We start from the raw sequence: 14,414 nt of genomic DNA on the forward strand, positions 1-14,414 counted from the left end.
AATAAGTTCATTTGTATCAATTTTTTAGATTCCACATCTACTGTCTGCCTTACTTCACTTAGAATGATCATCTCTAGGCCCATCCATGTTGCTGCAAATGGCATTATTTCTTTCTTTTTTATGGCTGAGTAATATTCCATTGTATGTATATACCACATCTTCTTCATCCATTCATCTGTCAGTGTACACTTAGGTTGCTTCCATGTGTCTTGGCTATTGTAAATAGCGCTGCAATGAACATTGGGGCGCACGTATCTTTTTGAATTAGAGTTTTCTTCAGATATATGCCCAGGAGTAAGATCGATGGATCATATGGTAACTCTGTTTTTAGTTTTTTAAGGAACCTTCATACTGTTCTCCATAGTGGCTGTACCAATTTACATTCCCATCAACAGTGTAGAAAGGTTCCTTTTTCTCCACAGCCCCTCCAGCATTTATTATTTGTAGACTTTTTGATAATGGCTATTCTGACCGGTGTGGGGTGATACCTCATTGTAGTTTTGATTTGCATTTCTCTAATAATTAGTGATGTTGAGCATCTTTTTATGTGCCTCTTGGCCATCTGTATGTCTTCTTTGGAGAAACATCTATTTAGATCTTCTGCCCATTTTTTGATTTTTTTTTATATAGAGCTGTGTGAGCTGTTTATATATTTTGGAAATTAATCGCTTGTCAGTCGCATCATTTTCAAATATTTTCTCCCATTCCATAGTTTGTCTTTTCATTTTGTTTATAGTTTCCTTTGCTGTGCAAAAGCTTTTCAGTTTAATTATGTCCCATTTGTTTATTTTTGTTTTTATTTCCATTACTCTAGGAGGTGGATCCAAAAAAATATTTCTGTGATTTATGTCAAAGAGTGTTCTGCCTATGTTTTCCTCTGGGAGTTTTATAGTATGCAACCTTACATTTAGGTCTTTAATCCATTTTGAGTTTATTTCTGCATGTCGTGTTAAAGAATGTTTTTAATCAATGGAGTAGACCAAAACATAGAGCTATTTTTACCATTCAGTTTACTGGAAGTCATTCTAATTATCTCTTTTATTTCCTCTTTATCCATCCCCTGCATCCCTATCTTTTTCCACTCATAGCTCTATGCCATCCCTTGGTTTCTCACCATGTTTACTCGTAAGTATCATTTTCCCTTTTCTTTCAATATTGTATTAGCAAAAGAACAGCTCCATTCTTCCCCAGTATATTATAGTTACAGTAATACTAAGCAGATTTAATTACATGAGCATCCTTATGTAATTCTAAGGTAATATAGTTGGGTAGAAATATTTTTCAATTGTTCTGACTACTAAATATCAAAAAGGTTGTTCTATAGGATGAAAACCTATCTGACATATCATGACATTCATAAAATCTCTGCCCTCTATTGAAAAATAAATTAATATTAACTATAGTATTTACATAAAGTTTTGGAAGGCAACTGTTACAACCAAATCAGGCTCAATTTTTAGAGATTGTCTAATAACTAATACTTTTGTTATTTCCTATCCTAGAATTCCTCTAGAAATAAACAGTTTATGTGAATATGTAATACTTTAATCAGTTACAGATATTAATACAGTGGCTATTCTGCTTAAATATGTACATATGATTAATGGAATACAATATTTGAAGTAGATCGGTATGCACTGGCCTGGGAAGATGTTCAGAGTATTGATAAATGAAAAAAAGAAAGTTTCAGAAAATAAAAAATTGCTAATCAGATATTTTTATGGGAATTTTAAAAAGCAGTTTTTAGAGTGCATAATAGAAATATGATACTGAATCTATAACAGTACTAAAATTCTTCTAAGTATATAAACTTGTGAGAATAATATGACCTGAAAATTCTAGGAAGAAACAGAATGAATGTAACAGCTATACCAAGATTGATAATGGTGGCTAGAAAATGTCATCTATTTGATCAATCTGATTATCAGTTTTTTAAGATGCCTTAGGAAGCAATAAATCTACAAAGCCAAATACGCAATTTATAAAAAACAGTTTGCCAGTATTTGTTCTTTAATAGTTTTGACCATAAGGGAATTACCATGTCTAGTAAAGTAGCTTGTTGTTGTTTTAATTTTTTTTAATTTCAATTAATTTATTTATATTTGTCATTTTACAGATGTATTTCCACTGCACAAAATTTTCCACTTGTGGGATACCTTACTGCTTGGGAATTCCTCCTTCCCATTCTGTATCGGAGTAGCAATTCTTCAGCAGCTGCGTGACCGGCTTTTGTCTAATGGCTTTAATGAGTGCATTCTTCTCTTCTCTGATTTACCAGGTATAGATATATATAAATGGAATTACTAAGTGAAATTTAATTATAGGATAATGAGACATTCTTATAACAATTTGCAAAAATAATCATACAAGCCTTCAGAATCTCTTCTGCTTGAGCCTCATCATCCGTCTCTGAATTATCTCTCTTGTATAGTACCTGTTCTGCTGGCCCAGCTTTGTAGATATAAAACTGGGTCATAATAGCTCACTATTATTTACTTTCATGTCAGTGATTCCGTCAAAAAGGTAAAGGACGGGGCGGTGGGGGCGGGCGGGATGACACATTTGCCTTGCTTAGGATAGGCCTATTTATCTCCAACTGATAGAGAGTAAATAAAGGCCACTTGGGAAGGGGTTTGAGAATCTAAGTTTATACAGAGATGTAATTCACATGGAACTTTGCTCTCTCCTATCCATAGCTGCTTGCTAACAGTTTGACAGTTTGAGGAAAGGAGAAACCCTGTCCTCTTGGGAGAGCAAGTCACACTCCAGGGAAATTCCATGTTATACAATGCAGGATAGTAAGTCAAGCTATATATTGTATTCATAAGTGAGGAGCTTGTAAATTTGGGAGTTGAATGCTTAAGTGTAGAAATATGTAACTATGGTTTAAGCTTTGATGCTGTCGCTGAAAAGATGAAAGTAATATGGTTACATAGGATATAACAATCTGTGGAAGAAAAAACTAAACTACATTTTTGTGGAAACCAAAATGTTTTTCAAGTAGAAAAATTCTGCTTTCTTCAAATAGCATTTCATTGGCTCCAACCCTTCTATGTGTTTATTGCTGTTCTCCATATTTTCAGGCAGCCACAAGTGATTGCTGAAAATAAACACACTTAAAATTATCCAAGAGATAAATTTGTCTAAAAATCAAAGAATAAAAGAAAGGTACCTTAACACTATATATTTAATAAGTACTCTCAAAAGAAATAAGAAACCTGCTGCCTAGAAATAGAGACACAGATATAGAGAACAAACATATGGACACCAAGGGGGGAAAGTGGCGGGGCAGGTGGTGGTGGTGGTGGGATGAATTGGGAGATTGGGATTGACATGTATACACTGATATGTATAAAATAGGTAACTAATAAGAACCTGCTGTATAGAAACTAAATAAAATAAAATTCAAAAATTCAAAAAAAAACAAAAGCCAACTGTGAGGACTTACACTACAATAAACCTTCAAAGGGATACAAGCTTTCAGTTATAAGATGAATAAGTTCTGAGGATCTAAAAGACAACATGGTGACAATAGTTAATAATACTGTATTGTATGCTTGAAATTTGCTAAGATAGTAAATCTTAAGCATTCTCACCACAAAACAAAAATAGTAACTATGTGAGGTGATAGCTGTATTAGTTAATGTGATTGTGATAATAATTCCACAAAGTATATGCATATCAAATCATCCTGTTGTACACTTTAAATATATACAATTCTTTATGTCAGTTATATCTCAATAACGCTGGAGGAAAAACTAAAAAAGAAAAAAAAAGAAAAGAAACCTGCTGCCTACCCCAATTTTTATTTTTAGTGGATGATCTTCCTGTTGTTGAAAATCTTCATCCTTTTTGGGAAAATAATAACAAAAATTATTGGATTTATTTTAAAACTTCTACTTCCCCTTTCCCCACAGATTAAAAGTATTCACCATCAGCTTTCTAACTTATCAAACTTTAATTAAAGTTAATTATTTCTTGTATCAACAAATAGTAGTTTAGTTCTTATGTTTTTTTTTCTGGGAGATTCTTTATGAAAATCAAGTTCTCTCTCTTTTTTTCCTATTGGTGTTGAACAGTTACAAAAAAGCTAGTTTCGCAAACTACAAATACTGTCTGTACCGTGCAGATATTTTCCTGTTGTTTCTAAATTGCCAAAGTAAGCAGAGGATGATTGATTAGAATTAAAAGAATTTTTCTGGTCAGGTCTAAAAAATATATGTTAGGAATGATGATTGTGCATTTTCAAGTAAAGTAAATTTAATACCTTTCCAATTTTGTGCATAAATATTCCAGTTATACACTGGTGAAGGAATCTGTTTTCATATTGTATAAGCAGATTAGTGGTAATTCTGCTTGTACATTAAAGTCATTATTTCTGAAATCAGAAAGTAAGAGTATATGTTTGTTAGAACTGACTCATTGAAAAGGTAAACACTACTTACTTTTGAAAGTAGGATGCCTTCTATCGATGTGAATTGCATTGATCCTCACTGCCATTATTCTGGCTCTTCATTTACTTGGTCACTATATGATTCCAGTTGGGGAAGAAAAAAAGTTTATAAGAAAATTGTGACTTAAAAAAAAAGAAGGGTGGAGGGGTTCAATGTAAACTTTGCCTTTAAGTACACCTGTGTTTCCTTTTATTTTTAATCACAGTGCACTTATTTGGGATGTCTTTTCTAATTAGATCTAATAGATGTCTTTTTTCATCACGTTGAGCCCACTAACTGTACTTGATGCTTGAAGGAACTAGGAAGTGGTCATGGGAAGTCCTAAAAAGTGAATCCAGATTAATATACACACAAACACACTGATTGCACCTTTTCTAAGCAAAATATTATGTGACATAAGCTTGGAACATGTTTGAAAGAAATAAAAAACCATTTTTTAAGTCTACAAAATGAGAAGAGATAGGCTAACTCTATATTTCACCTTAATTCTTGAGATAGACTTTGTAGATAAAGATAGGTTAGGATTAAACATTAATTTGAATTTATTAAATATATTGTGCTTTACTGAAATCCCCACTTAACTGAGTTTAAAAGCATAAGTAAGCAATCAGAACAAATTTAACTAAATTCTTTGCTGAAGCAGATTAGCAAATTCACTGTTCAGAACATCTGTTGACAGTAATATGATGGAATCACCATCCAGTTGGTAACCTTGTAAACAAAATAACCTCGCTTTTTTTTTTTTAAGTTGTCCCTTTCTAGTTGTTTCTTTCTACAAAGAGGGTCCCAATAGCCTAGTGGTTAAGAGCATGGAATGTGGAGCCAGATCACCTGGGTTTTAGATCCTAGCTCTACCCCTTACAGTTGTGTGACCTTAGGGACATGACTTAACCTCTTTGTATCTGTTTCCTTAACCCTGCTTATATGAAAATGATAATTGTACCTACCTAATAGGATTGTTGTGCTAAATAGATCAGTACAACTAAACAACTTAGAGCAGTGCCTGGCAAAGAGCAAGTGCTATGTAAGTGATTATTATTATTAATGTTATTACCATCATCATCATTATTATGATTTTCCTCACTTTTTCCTTTCTATCATGACTGCTTTCCTATTGGTAGAATAAATGAAGCAATCACCCCATTTGGCTTTTTCTATATATTACTGAGGTAGATATCAATCATATAGATTTCCTTATTAGCAAAAGCAATGGAGAATTACCTAAGAAGTCAAGTAAGCCTTCAATGTATATATATGTATGTATATTACGACTAAGAAGAATATCTCTTTTCATTGCTCAGAGACAACATAGTATAGTAGATAGAGAGCACAGTCTTTGGAGTCAGGACATATGGGTTTGAGTCCTAATTGCACCACTCACTACCTGTGTGAATTGGGAAACTTTCAGTATGGTTCTGCCACTGAAAAGAGTGATCTGTAGAGTGAAATAGATATGAGTTTACCTCCCAGCTCTGGCATATAGTAGCTGTGTGAACATGGACAAGTTGTTAACCTCACTGGAAAGAGAATCCTATACATTATGAAAGTTTCAGTAAAATGGAGATAAAAATATCTGCTTTAGTGTTAGGGTGAGCATGAAAGATAATATACATAATGTACCTGACACAAAACCTGGTACCAAATATGCATAACTATTTTTTAAAGTACATGTAGCATGTAATATTTTAAACATGCAAAGAATGTGTAACATTCAATCTTTGTAAGTTCCCTCTTTCTTCCTCCTTTTCTTAACGTCATACTAACCATTTAGTTCTTGAAGAGAAAACACAGCAGAAAGGCATTATTATTTTTGCCAAAAACTGCTTCCAACTTCAGTTCCCGTTAGTAAATGGTATAGTGTGATGTCACATTCCAAGGAAGTACAAGTGGTGCTAGAAAATTTTGCTGAAAGTTCTTGACATGTATTGGTATGTGTGTTATTTTAGTACTAAAGGAAATAACCATGAGAGCAGTCTATTTGGCATTTCTCATACAATCTCAAAATAGTGGTAGGGTATTTTGGAAGAAATACTGGGTTTTTCATAGCGCCATCCAATACTGGATGTTGGCCACAGTTTCCAAGGTTACCACCCTGTAAGCCCAACTATAGGATGAGGTCCGTCAGCCTTCAGCCTGCTCTCTGATATTATTCTGCTATAGTGCCCATCTGGCTGACTTAAAAAAAAAATTTTTTTTGATGATACATCCAAGCAGTATTCAAGATGAGTATGATAATCTGAATAAAACCAAAATGGTAATAATTTTAGAGTGGATTTGTAATGGCTGAGATGTTTAAATGCTTTTTTGTTTTGTTGGTGTATTTTCTTTGTACAGTTGAAAATTAATTCAACATATTTATGTTATTATGGTTGAAATAAATTCTTAGAATGCATATCTTTATACCTCTGAACATCTTCAAAGATAGGAATTTTTCGAAGTAGGAAAGAAGTTTTTTTAGAGAACCTATACAAAGAAATTGGGAAATCTGTATGGAAGAACGCTTAATTTATTCTCAGAGATTAAAATAGTTACTTTACTGTTAAAAGAAAAAAATACGTACATATAAACTATTTTTGAAGGAAATACTGAGTATATTGAAGGGACTTGAGCATATGAAAAGTAAATCCATTTTGCAGGAAGAAATCCACAGTTGGCTGAAACATCTTAGTTGTGTGATGTATGTTTTATTACAGAAGCTTAATTAAAAGAAAACATTTTAAATAAAATTTTAAGGTGTTATCTCAATATTACCTACATACTTTACAATAGAATTCATTTTCAACACATACATGAAAAATACCAGTAGTATCTATTATGTAGCACTTCACTAATTCCTCAAAAATATTGTATTAATATCTTAAGTAGCTAGGAAAGGGTACTTATCTATTCTGACTTAAAACAATTTTGTAATGCAGTCTTTATCATTATTTAGCATAGCATGGAATATTTCATGAAAACCATACATTTTTTGAGCCACACAGTTATGTACCAGATTGCCTAAGATCTATAATAAGAAATACAAATCATTTTTTTTCAAATAACAGGCAAATATATGAGACTGAGAGAAAAGTTATTAAAGTTATTAAAAACTAAGAGCTAGAGTATAGTACTAAAATATGCAAACTCTTTAAAGCCATGTCTTATTAGTTTTCTGTTTATCCCCAAGATGGAACTGGAAATCGATGAGAATGAGAGAGTGAGGAGGAAATTCAATTTAGTTTATGAAATCAGAGATTTTTAAGGTACTTTTGACAATCCCTGTGGTAGGAGAGTGGGAAAGAAGGTCAATGAGAAGTGATCTGGGTTTTCTGTTTTCCATTCTTTTTCTTTTTTTTCTTTTTTTTGAATGGGGGTGGGGTTCAATGAACAGTTTCTTGCTTTCATTTAGGGATAAATATAAATTAAATAGGGTTTTCATAATATAATGTAATCTCCCAATTGTAAACAGTGGCCCAGATTTTTAAAAACTGTAACACTTGAGCCAAGTATAACTGATTGTAGCCAGTAGGCTACTAATGACTCCTTTATTAAATAAATAGTTGTAATGGTGATAAGTGCTACAGAAAGCAATAGGAATTTATAACAGGACACTACCAAGTCTGAGGGAGGTAAAGAACCTTCTCTAAGAGAGTGATCTTAAAAGTAATATCTGAAATTAATTGACATTGGAAAGTGAGAAGTGGAGAGAGGGGAGAATCTTCTAGATGGAGGGAAGAAAATGCTTGAAACCCCCCCAAATAACTAAAGGAATTGGAGTGGTATACTTAGTGCAAAATGGAAAGTGGTTAGAAAAGAGAATGGAGAGGTGGACAAAGTGGTCATGGAGGATCTTATAGGCCACGTTAGGGATATTTTAAAAATAAATTTGTAGAAGTATTTTCTTTCTTTTCAGTGTTTTTGAAAGAATGAAAAAGTATCCCTGAAAAGAACATCAGGTCCCAAAATCGAATGCCATATTGATATTTGTGGAGCATTCTGGTCTCTGAACATTCCTTTCAAGGAGCTCTATGATGAGCAAAAAGCAAAGGATTCTTAACATAAGTGCTCCCAGTAGGTATCCATAATTCCTTTTTTCTGGCTTGTGGAGAGCTGACGAGGTGAAAAAGTAGAGCAATGGTAGTACCCAGTTATTCGGTGAAGGTTTTGTATTGTCAGCCCTCTAAGATTTGATACCATTTTACTTGAAGCTGAGAATCATAATTATTCACATTTTCTGCTTATAGCTACGTAATGTTAATGCATGTATATTTCTAAGCACATCTTCGTGGAATTACAAAAGGACAATCATAATGGAAATTAAATATGGAGATTTTAGCTATGGTCCTCCTCTTCCCACCACACCCATACAAATTACATGTTAACATTAAGATTTAGATGGAATATTAAATTCTTCTGAGTTTAAAATTGGTCAGGGATAGATGAAAGAGTAGTTAATGTGTTTTTATTAACATGATCGTATAATCAGCGAAATAAAAATCATGAAAATTTATTTTAAAAATCTCATTAGGTTATTATCACCTTGTTGGGGGGGAAATACTGCATTATTTTTGGGAAAAGGAGAAAATTTGAAAGCAGATGTTAGAATACATGACTTCCAAGCCGAAAATAAATGTTTATGAAAAACACAAAGCCAGTAGAATGAGTCGTAAAGATTCAAATAGTGAGCTGAATCTCAGAAGCCAGACGAATTCTTTTAACACTGATCTAGTTGTTGCTCTTGAAGCATACCACTAATTTTGCAGTATGTAAATAGTTTATAAAGTTAAAGGTCTGTCATGTGTTGGGAACTATAATGAAAAATAAGGTCAGGGTTGATCAGAATTTTCTACTTACCTTGAAAGTTGACAGTAGATTAGAGTACTAACACATCTTAAACCTGGTCCGGAGGTTTCAAGGCTCTTCTCCATAGGAAAGCGGTTTGTTTTATGATTGACAGGGATTCTACTTTCTGAATTTTTTTGAGTAGTACAGAAATTATCTTATAGTTTCAATCAGTGATTAAACATACTTTGTTTCAAGATATCAATGATGGAATTTGTTTATATTTGTTTTATTATTGAGTGTTTATATGTGCCTTAGGTTTGCAAGACAAAAAAATAAACAGAACATTTTACACTTTCAAAGTATCTTAAAAGTAATCAACCTCAAAATCTTGGAAAGTTAGAAGTTATGTTTAAAATTTCCCTGTATATACTGCTGATGGATAATGCAAATAATAATGTAAGGACCAGAATGTGTATATATGTCATACCTAAAATGACATTTAACATGCATTGTTCCGTATGTGATTTTTATTTTAATAATATAATAATACTCATGGGTCCCATTTCCCTTCTCCCTCCTCTACCTAGCCTTATATCTCTGCACAAAAGTGAAAGTACAGTTGACCCTTGAACGATGTGGGGGTAGGGGCGCCTTTCCTCCCCACATTTGAAAATCCAGGTCTAATTTACAGTCAGCCCTCTGTATACCAGTTCCTCTGTATTTGCGGTTCCTCCATACCCACTGTTGCTTCAGTATCTGCGGTTCTGCATTCACAGATTCAACCAACCATGGATTGTGTAGTACTGTGATATTTACTATTGAAAAATATCCATGTATAAGTGGACCTGTGCAATTCAAAGCCCATGTTGTTCAGGGGTCAGCTGTAATCTGACGTGCTGCCTATCTTAAATGGTGATCTTCAACAGAATAGAAAATAACTTCTTACTACATGTCTCCTCCAAGTGTGAGTGTGCTGAGTCAAAACAAATAAAATAAAAAACAAGCTAATAAACTAGATTAGAGAAAAAGAAGAGAGAGAATATACCAATGTGTTTATAGGCTAGTTAGTCAGTGTTATGTAACATAGAGGAAATAACTAGAGTTTTCTTTTATTTTAAGAAATTACATTGGATTACCTTGAAAAATGTAAACCATTTCAATCCTTCAGTACAAGCATGTATCAGTCATAAGAAAAATGCTTATTGAACTTGAACACAAGGTTCTGTTGCCAAAAAAAATCAGATTTCCAGTTTTGTTTTGGATTCAGTATTAAGTGTAAAAGAAAAAGAGAAAATGATTTTTACTGCTGATCTGGTGCTAAATCTTGCAAGCTGCTGCATTGTTCTTTTTTCTGAAGTGAGCTGTGTGCCATTATCAACACCAGCTGTTTTGCATCATAGTATCTACCTATTCAACTGCTAAATGATAAAGACAATTATGTTAAGAATAGAAAACAGTTTAAGTATCCATATATCAGTAATGCTGATTGCATTTCCAACTTTTTGTCACTTCATTGTAGGCACTAAGCATCAGAGATGATAGATGCTTAGTAAAATGTGCCAGTAAGTGCATGCACATATCATGGATTTGAAAGGCTGAGTGAATTAAAGTAGTAGCCCAGTAACATTGTACCATCCTTTCCCCTTAGACTGCATAACCAAGATTGTGTTTTTAAATATATTTAGTCATTCATTCAACAAATATTTAAGTGTGTGTATATATAATATGTATACGTATGTATGTGTATAATTAATAATTAATCTTACTACTGGTTTATCATTCCTGTACTGGCCCAGAACATTCATGCCTAATTATTTAAAGGTGATCCAATGGTACCCTGTAACTATGACTAACACATCTAATTTGAATTATATTAATTACATATAGTATTACCTCCTGGTTCCATTAAGTCACCTGACTAGCTTGTGCATTAGTTCTTCAATTTTTCAGTGAGGAAATTCAACTTCCCTCTCAGAATTGCTCTGTAAAATCAATAGGATTTGGAATCCAGTGGAATGTTAGGTGTGTGAATGTATTCATACATCTTAACTGAGGTAGGAAGTGGGGGCAAGTTAGGGATGAGTGAGTGGGCCTGGTACTAGGAAAGATAGTAACGTTCTAGCTGTATGCTTAAGATGTTTATGGGACACCTAGATGAAAAACTGAGGCACTGATAGGGATTTTGAGTGACAAAAAGACAAGTATAATTTAAGATTAGTCAGAGACTAAAATTTCCTCTGGTATCCTTTTTTTTGTCTCCCCTGTTATCTTTGGGTTTTCCTAAAGACTCCTTAAATAAGGTCTGAGACATGCAGTTCTTTTGGTTGTGTTCCCCTTTTATTATACAGGGGCCCTATTGATGTGTAGGGAAGGAGAAGTGTTCTATATTCCTCTAATTAGGTCTCAGTCTTTCATTGAGCCTGTGCCCCAGGCTGTGACCTTCACAAGTGCTTCCTCTTGCCGGGGAGAGGGGAGGAAACGGACCCTTAGGTGAGTCAGGAAGGCTGGAGGGGCTGGAGTTAGGTATTTTCCTTCCCCCAGGTCACTTAGGCTCTGGTGAAATAGTTTCCTCTGAGGGCAGGCCTTTTAAGGAGGACAAAATTATCTGGGCATATTTTCCATGGCTGCTTTTCCCTGCTCCCTGCCAGAAGCACAGGGAGATTTTTTGTGATCTTCATGATGTTTAAAGCATGAATTGAACTAAGAATTTGAAAAGGAGCACATAACAAGGATACATCATCCAAAAATATTATATAGATTAATAATAGCGTCAGTAAGGCTAAACCCCAATATATGTGGGCTTATGAAAAATACCACATTTAGAACAAAAGTCAAGGCAAGGGTAGACTTACTTTTGGGAAACATTCAATAATATTTATCAATGAGACTCATCAACTTTGCTTTAGTAGTTTTGAGCTGAGAAGCACCTAAAGTGGATGAATTGGTTGTCAGGAAATTTTGACCACTTTCTGTGAGACCTTAGGATAGGTAAGTTTATTCATTCAACACTTGTTTAATAAACACAATTATATGACAGACACAGTACTGTGCACCAGAGCCATAAAGATAAGACATAGTACCAGCCCTGTAGGAGGATGGGAAGAAGGCATTGGAGGCTTAGAAAACAGCATAAGGATGACACAGATGTGTGTGACTGCATGACCATCATAATTTAAGTAGGATGCTAATAGAGTGACTAGAGGGTAGGATGAGAGATAACTAGAGTGGATGGGCTGGGGAAATACTGCTGATGGTGATGATAGTAATTGGTGAAAAGACAGAGTCCTGATTTTGAGGACCTTGCATGACATGCTGAGGAATTTGGATTTTATTCTATATGCAATTAGAAAGTGTTAAACAGAAAAATGACATCAGATTTATATTTTAGAAAAAATGATTCTAGGTGTAGTGTGAAAAATGGATTGAACACTTCTAAAATGCTATAATTCTAAGTAGCGGAAAGAGAGCAGCTGGCCAGGGATAAGTTCAAGAATATGGTAAAGTAGTTATCTATTGAAATTTAGATCTTTACCAAAATAATTTACATGACAAAGTCCCGAGAGAACTTTCAGATGCTATCTCTCTTTAGCACCTGTAAAAGCTTAGTAAGTTGGTCTCCCACTGCAGATTTCTTCTGTTTGAGAATCCTCTTTATCTAGTAATAACATTCTATCCGTATGTTCCTTGAACTGCATTTGATACTCATTGCAAATAATCTTAAAATGTGGATCAGTGAGTTATTCAAGATTATTGGGTGTTTCTTTAGAAGGCTGTAATATACTTCATCTCAGTACGTTAAATGGTGATAGAGGTGCTATCAACCTGAGGATATCATGGGATACTCTCCTTACAATTTACCTTTTGGAGAATGCTTCATAATGTATATAGTTTATTCCATTAACCTTGTTTTCTGTTAGTAAGATAAGCATTCTTATAGTTTTCTGTCTTTTCAACAGTGAACATTCTATTGTATTATTGTTGGCATGTTTTCATGTCATAGACCGTCAATACCTAGAATGCTTCTCACCTTCTTTTTATAAATAAACTCTTTGTGTCAAAAAAAAGAAGTCATTGTTGAGACAGGTAGATTAACTGGTTGCAGATCACCCTTATTGTCTTGGATGTTAAAGAAATTATTCAAATGTTCTAAAATTTTTAATAGTATAATAAATGATTCTGTGTAATTGAACAATTAATATATAAACCCAAATCTAGCCTCTACATTCTGATCCAACTGAAAATTTCACATACACAGACAAACACACACACAACTTTATAGGAAAAGAAGATGCACAGACCTTGTGCTTTCTTTTTTTGTATGTTTCTCTCAATATTTAAACATGTTTTTAATTAAAATAAGATTTACAGATGAACATACAGGGCTTAATTAGCAATTCTACATCTTTGACAGTTATAAACATCCATGTAACCAACACTCTCAATCAAGATATAGAATATTTGCATTGCCCCAGACAATTCTCTCATCTCACCACCCTCCTAGTCAATGACCACTCCCCCATTACCAGCCATTGTTCTGACTGTAAAAGCAACAGCTTTTAGAGACTACAGTGCATTGGCTGTGTACCAAGTCTGGTGTGGGGAGGGCAGTGTTCCCTCATGAGGCCTGCTAGGTAAAGGCTTTGAAATTGCCCTTGGTTGAGCCTGAAAAATCATGTATAGATTTTTGTCTAGGAGCCAGACTCCTCAGATAATGTATCCTCTCTAAGATATGTTTGCCTACTTCAATTTCATTAAGATACTCTCTTATGTTCTCTTCTGGAAGCTTTATTATTATAATTTTTATGTTTTGGTCTATGATACCATTGATTTCATTATATGGTATGAGTTTGAGGTTGAATTCCATTTTTTGTGCCATTTATTTATTCAATTATTTCAGCTCCTTTTGTTGATAAGGCTCTCCTTTTCCTATTAAAGTGCCCTGCTGTTAATTTTTGTCAAAAAATCTACAACAAAACTTATGGTAGTTTGATTGGAATTGCTTCAAACTATAGATCAGATTTAGGCAGAATTGCAGTTTTATCAATATCTAATCTTCCAATCCATGAACATGGTATATCTCCATTTATTTAGGTCTTCTTTAATTTCCCTCAGCAATGTTTGTAGTTTTCAGTGTAATATTTTGCTTATTCTTTGTTAAATTTATTCTTAGATATTTTGTGCTTTTGATTCTACTTT

At 33.7% G+C, this 14,414-nt stretch overlaps 1 protein-coding gene across 2 annotated transcripts in view; it reads left to right on the top strand.

Moving 5' to 3' along the window:
* TBCK (TBC1 domain containing kinase) overlaps positions 1–14,414 on the top strand; it is a 236,208-nt gene that overhangs the window by 123,187 nt on the left and 98,607 nt on the right. For both annotated transcript variants that reach the window (XM_061191187.1, XM_061191186.1), the window contains exons 21-22: positions 1,089–1,125; positions 2,117–2,278. In XM_061191187.1, the coding sequence (XP_061047170.1) occupies positions 1,089–1,125; positions 2,117–2,278 (199 nt within the window). The remainder of the gene's footprint in view (positions 1–1,088; positions 1,126–2,116; positions 2,279–14,414) is intronic.

Source organism: Eubalaena glacialis, chromosome 5, assembly GCF_028564815.1.
Source record: "Eubalaena glacialis isolate mEubGla1 chromosome 5, mEubGla1.1.hap2.+ XY, whole genome shotgun sequence".
NCBI lineage: Eukaryota > Metazoa > Chordata > Mammalia > Artiodactyla > Balaenidae > Eubalaena > Eubalaena glacialis.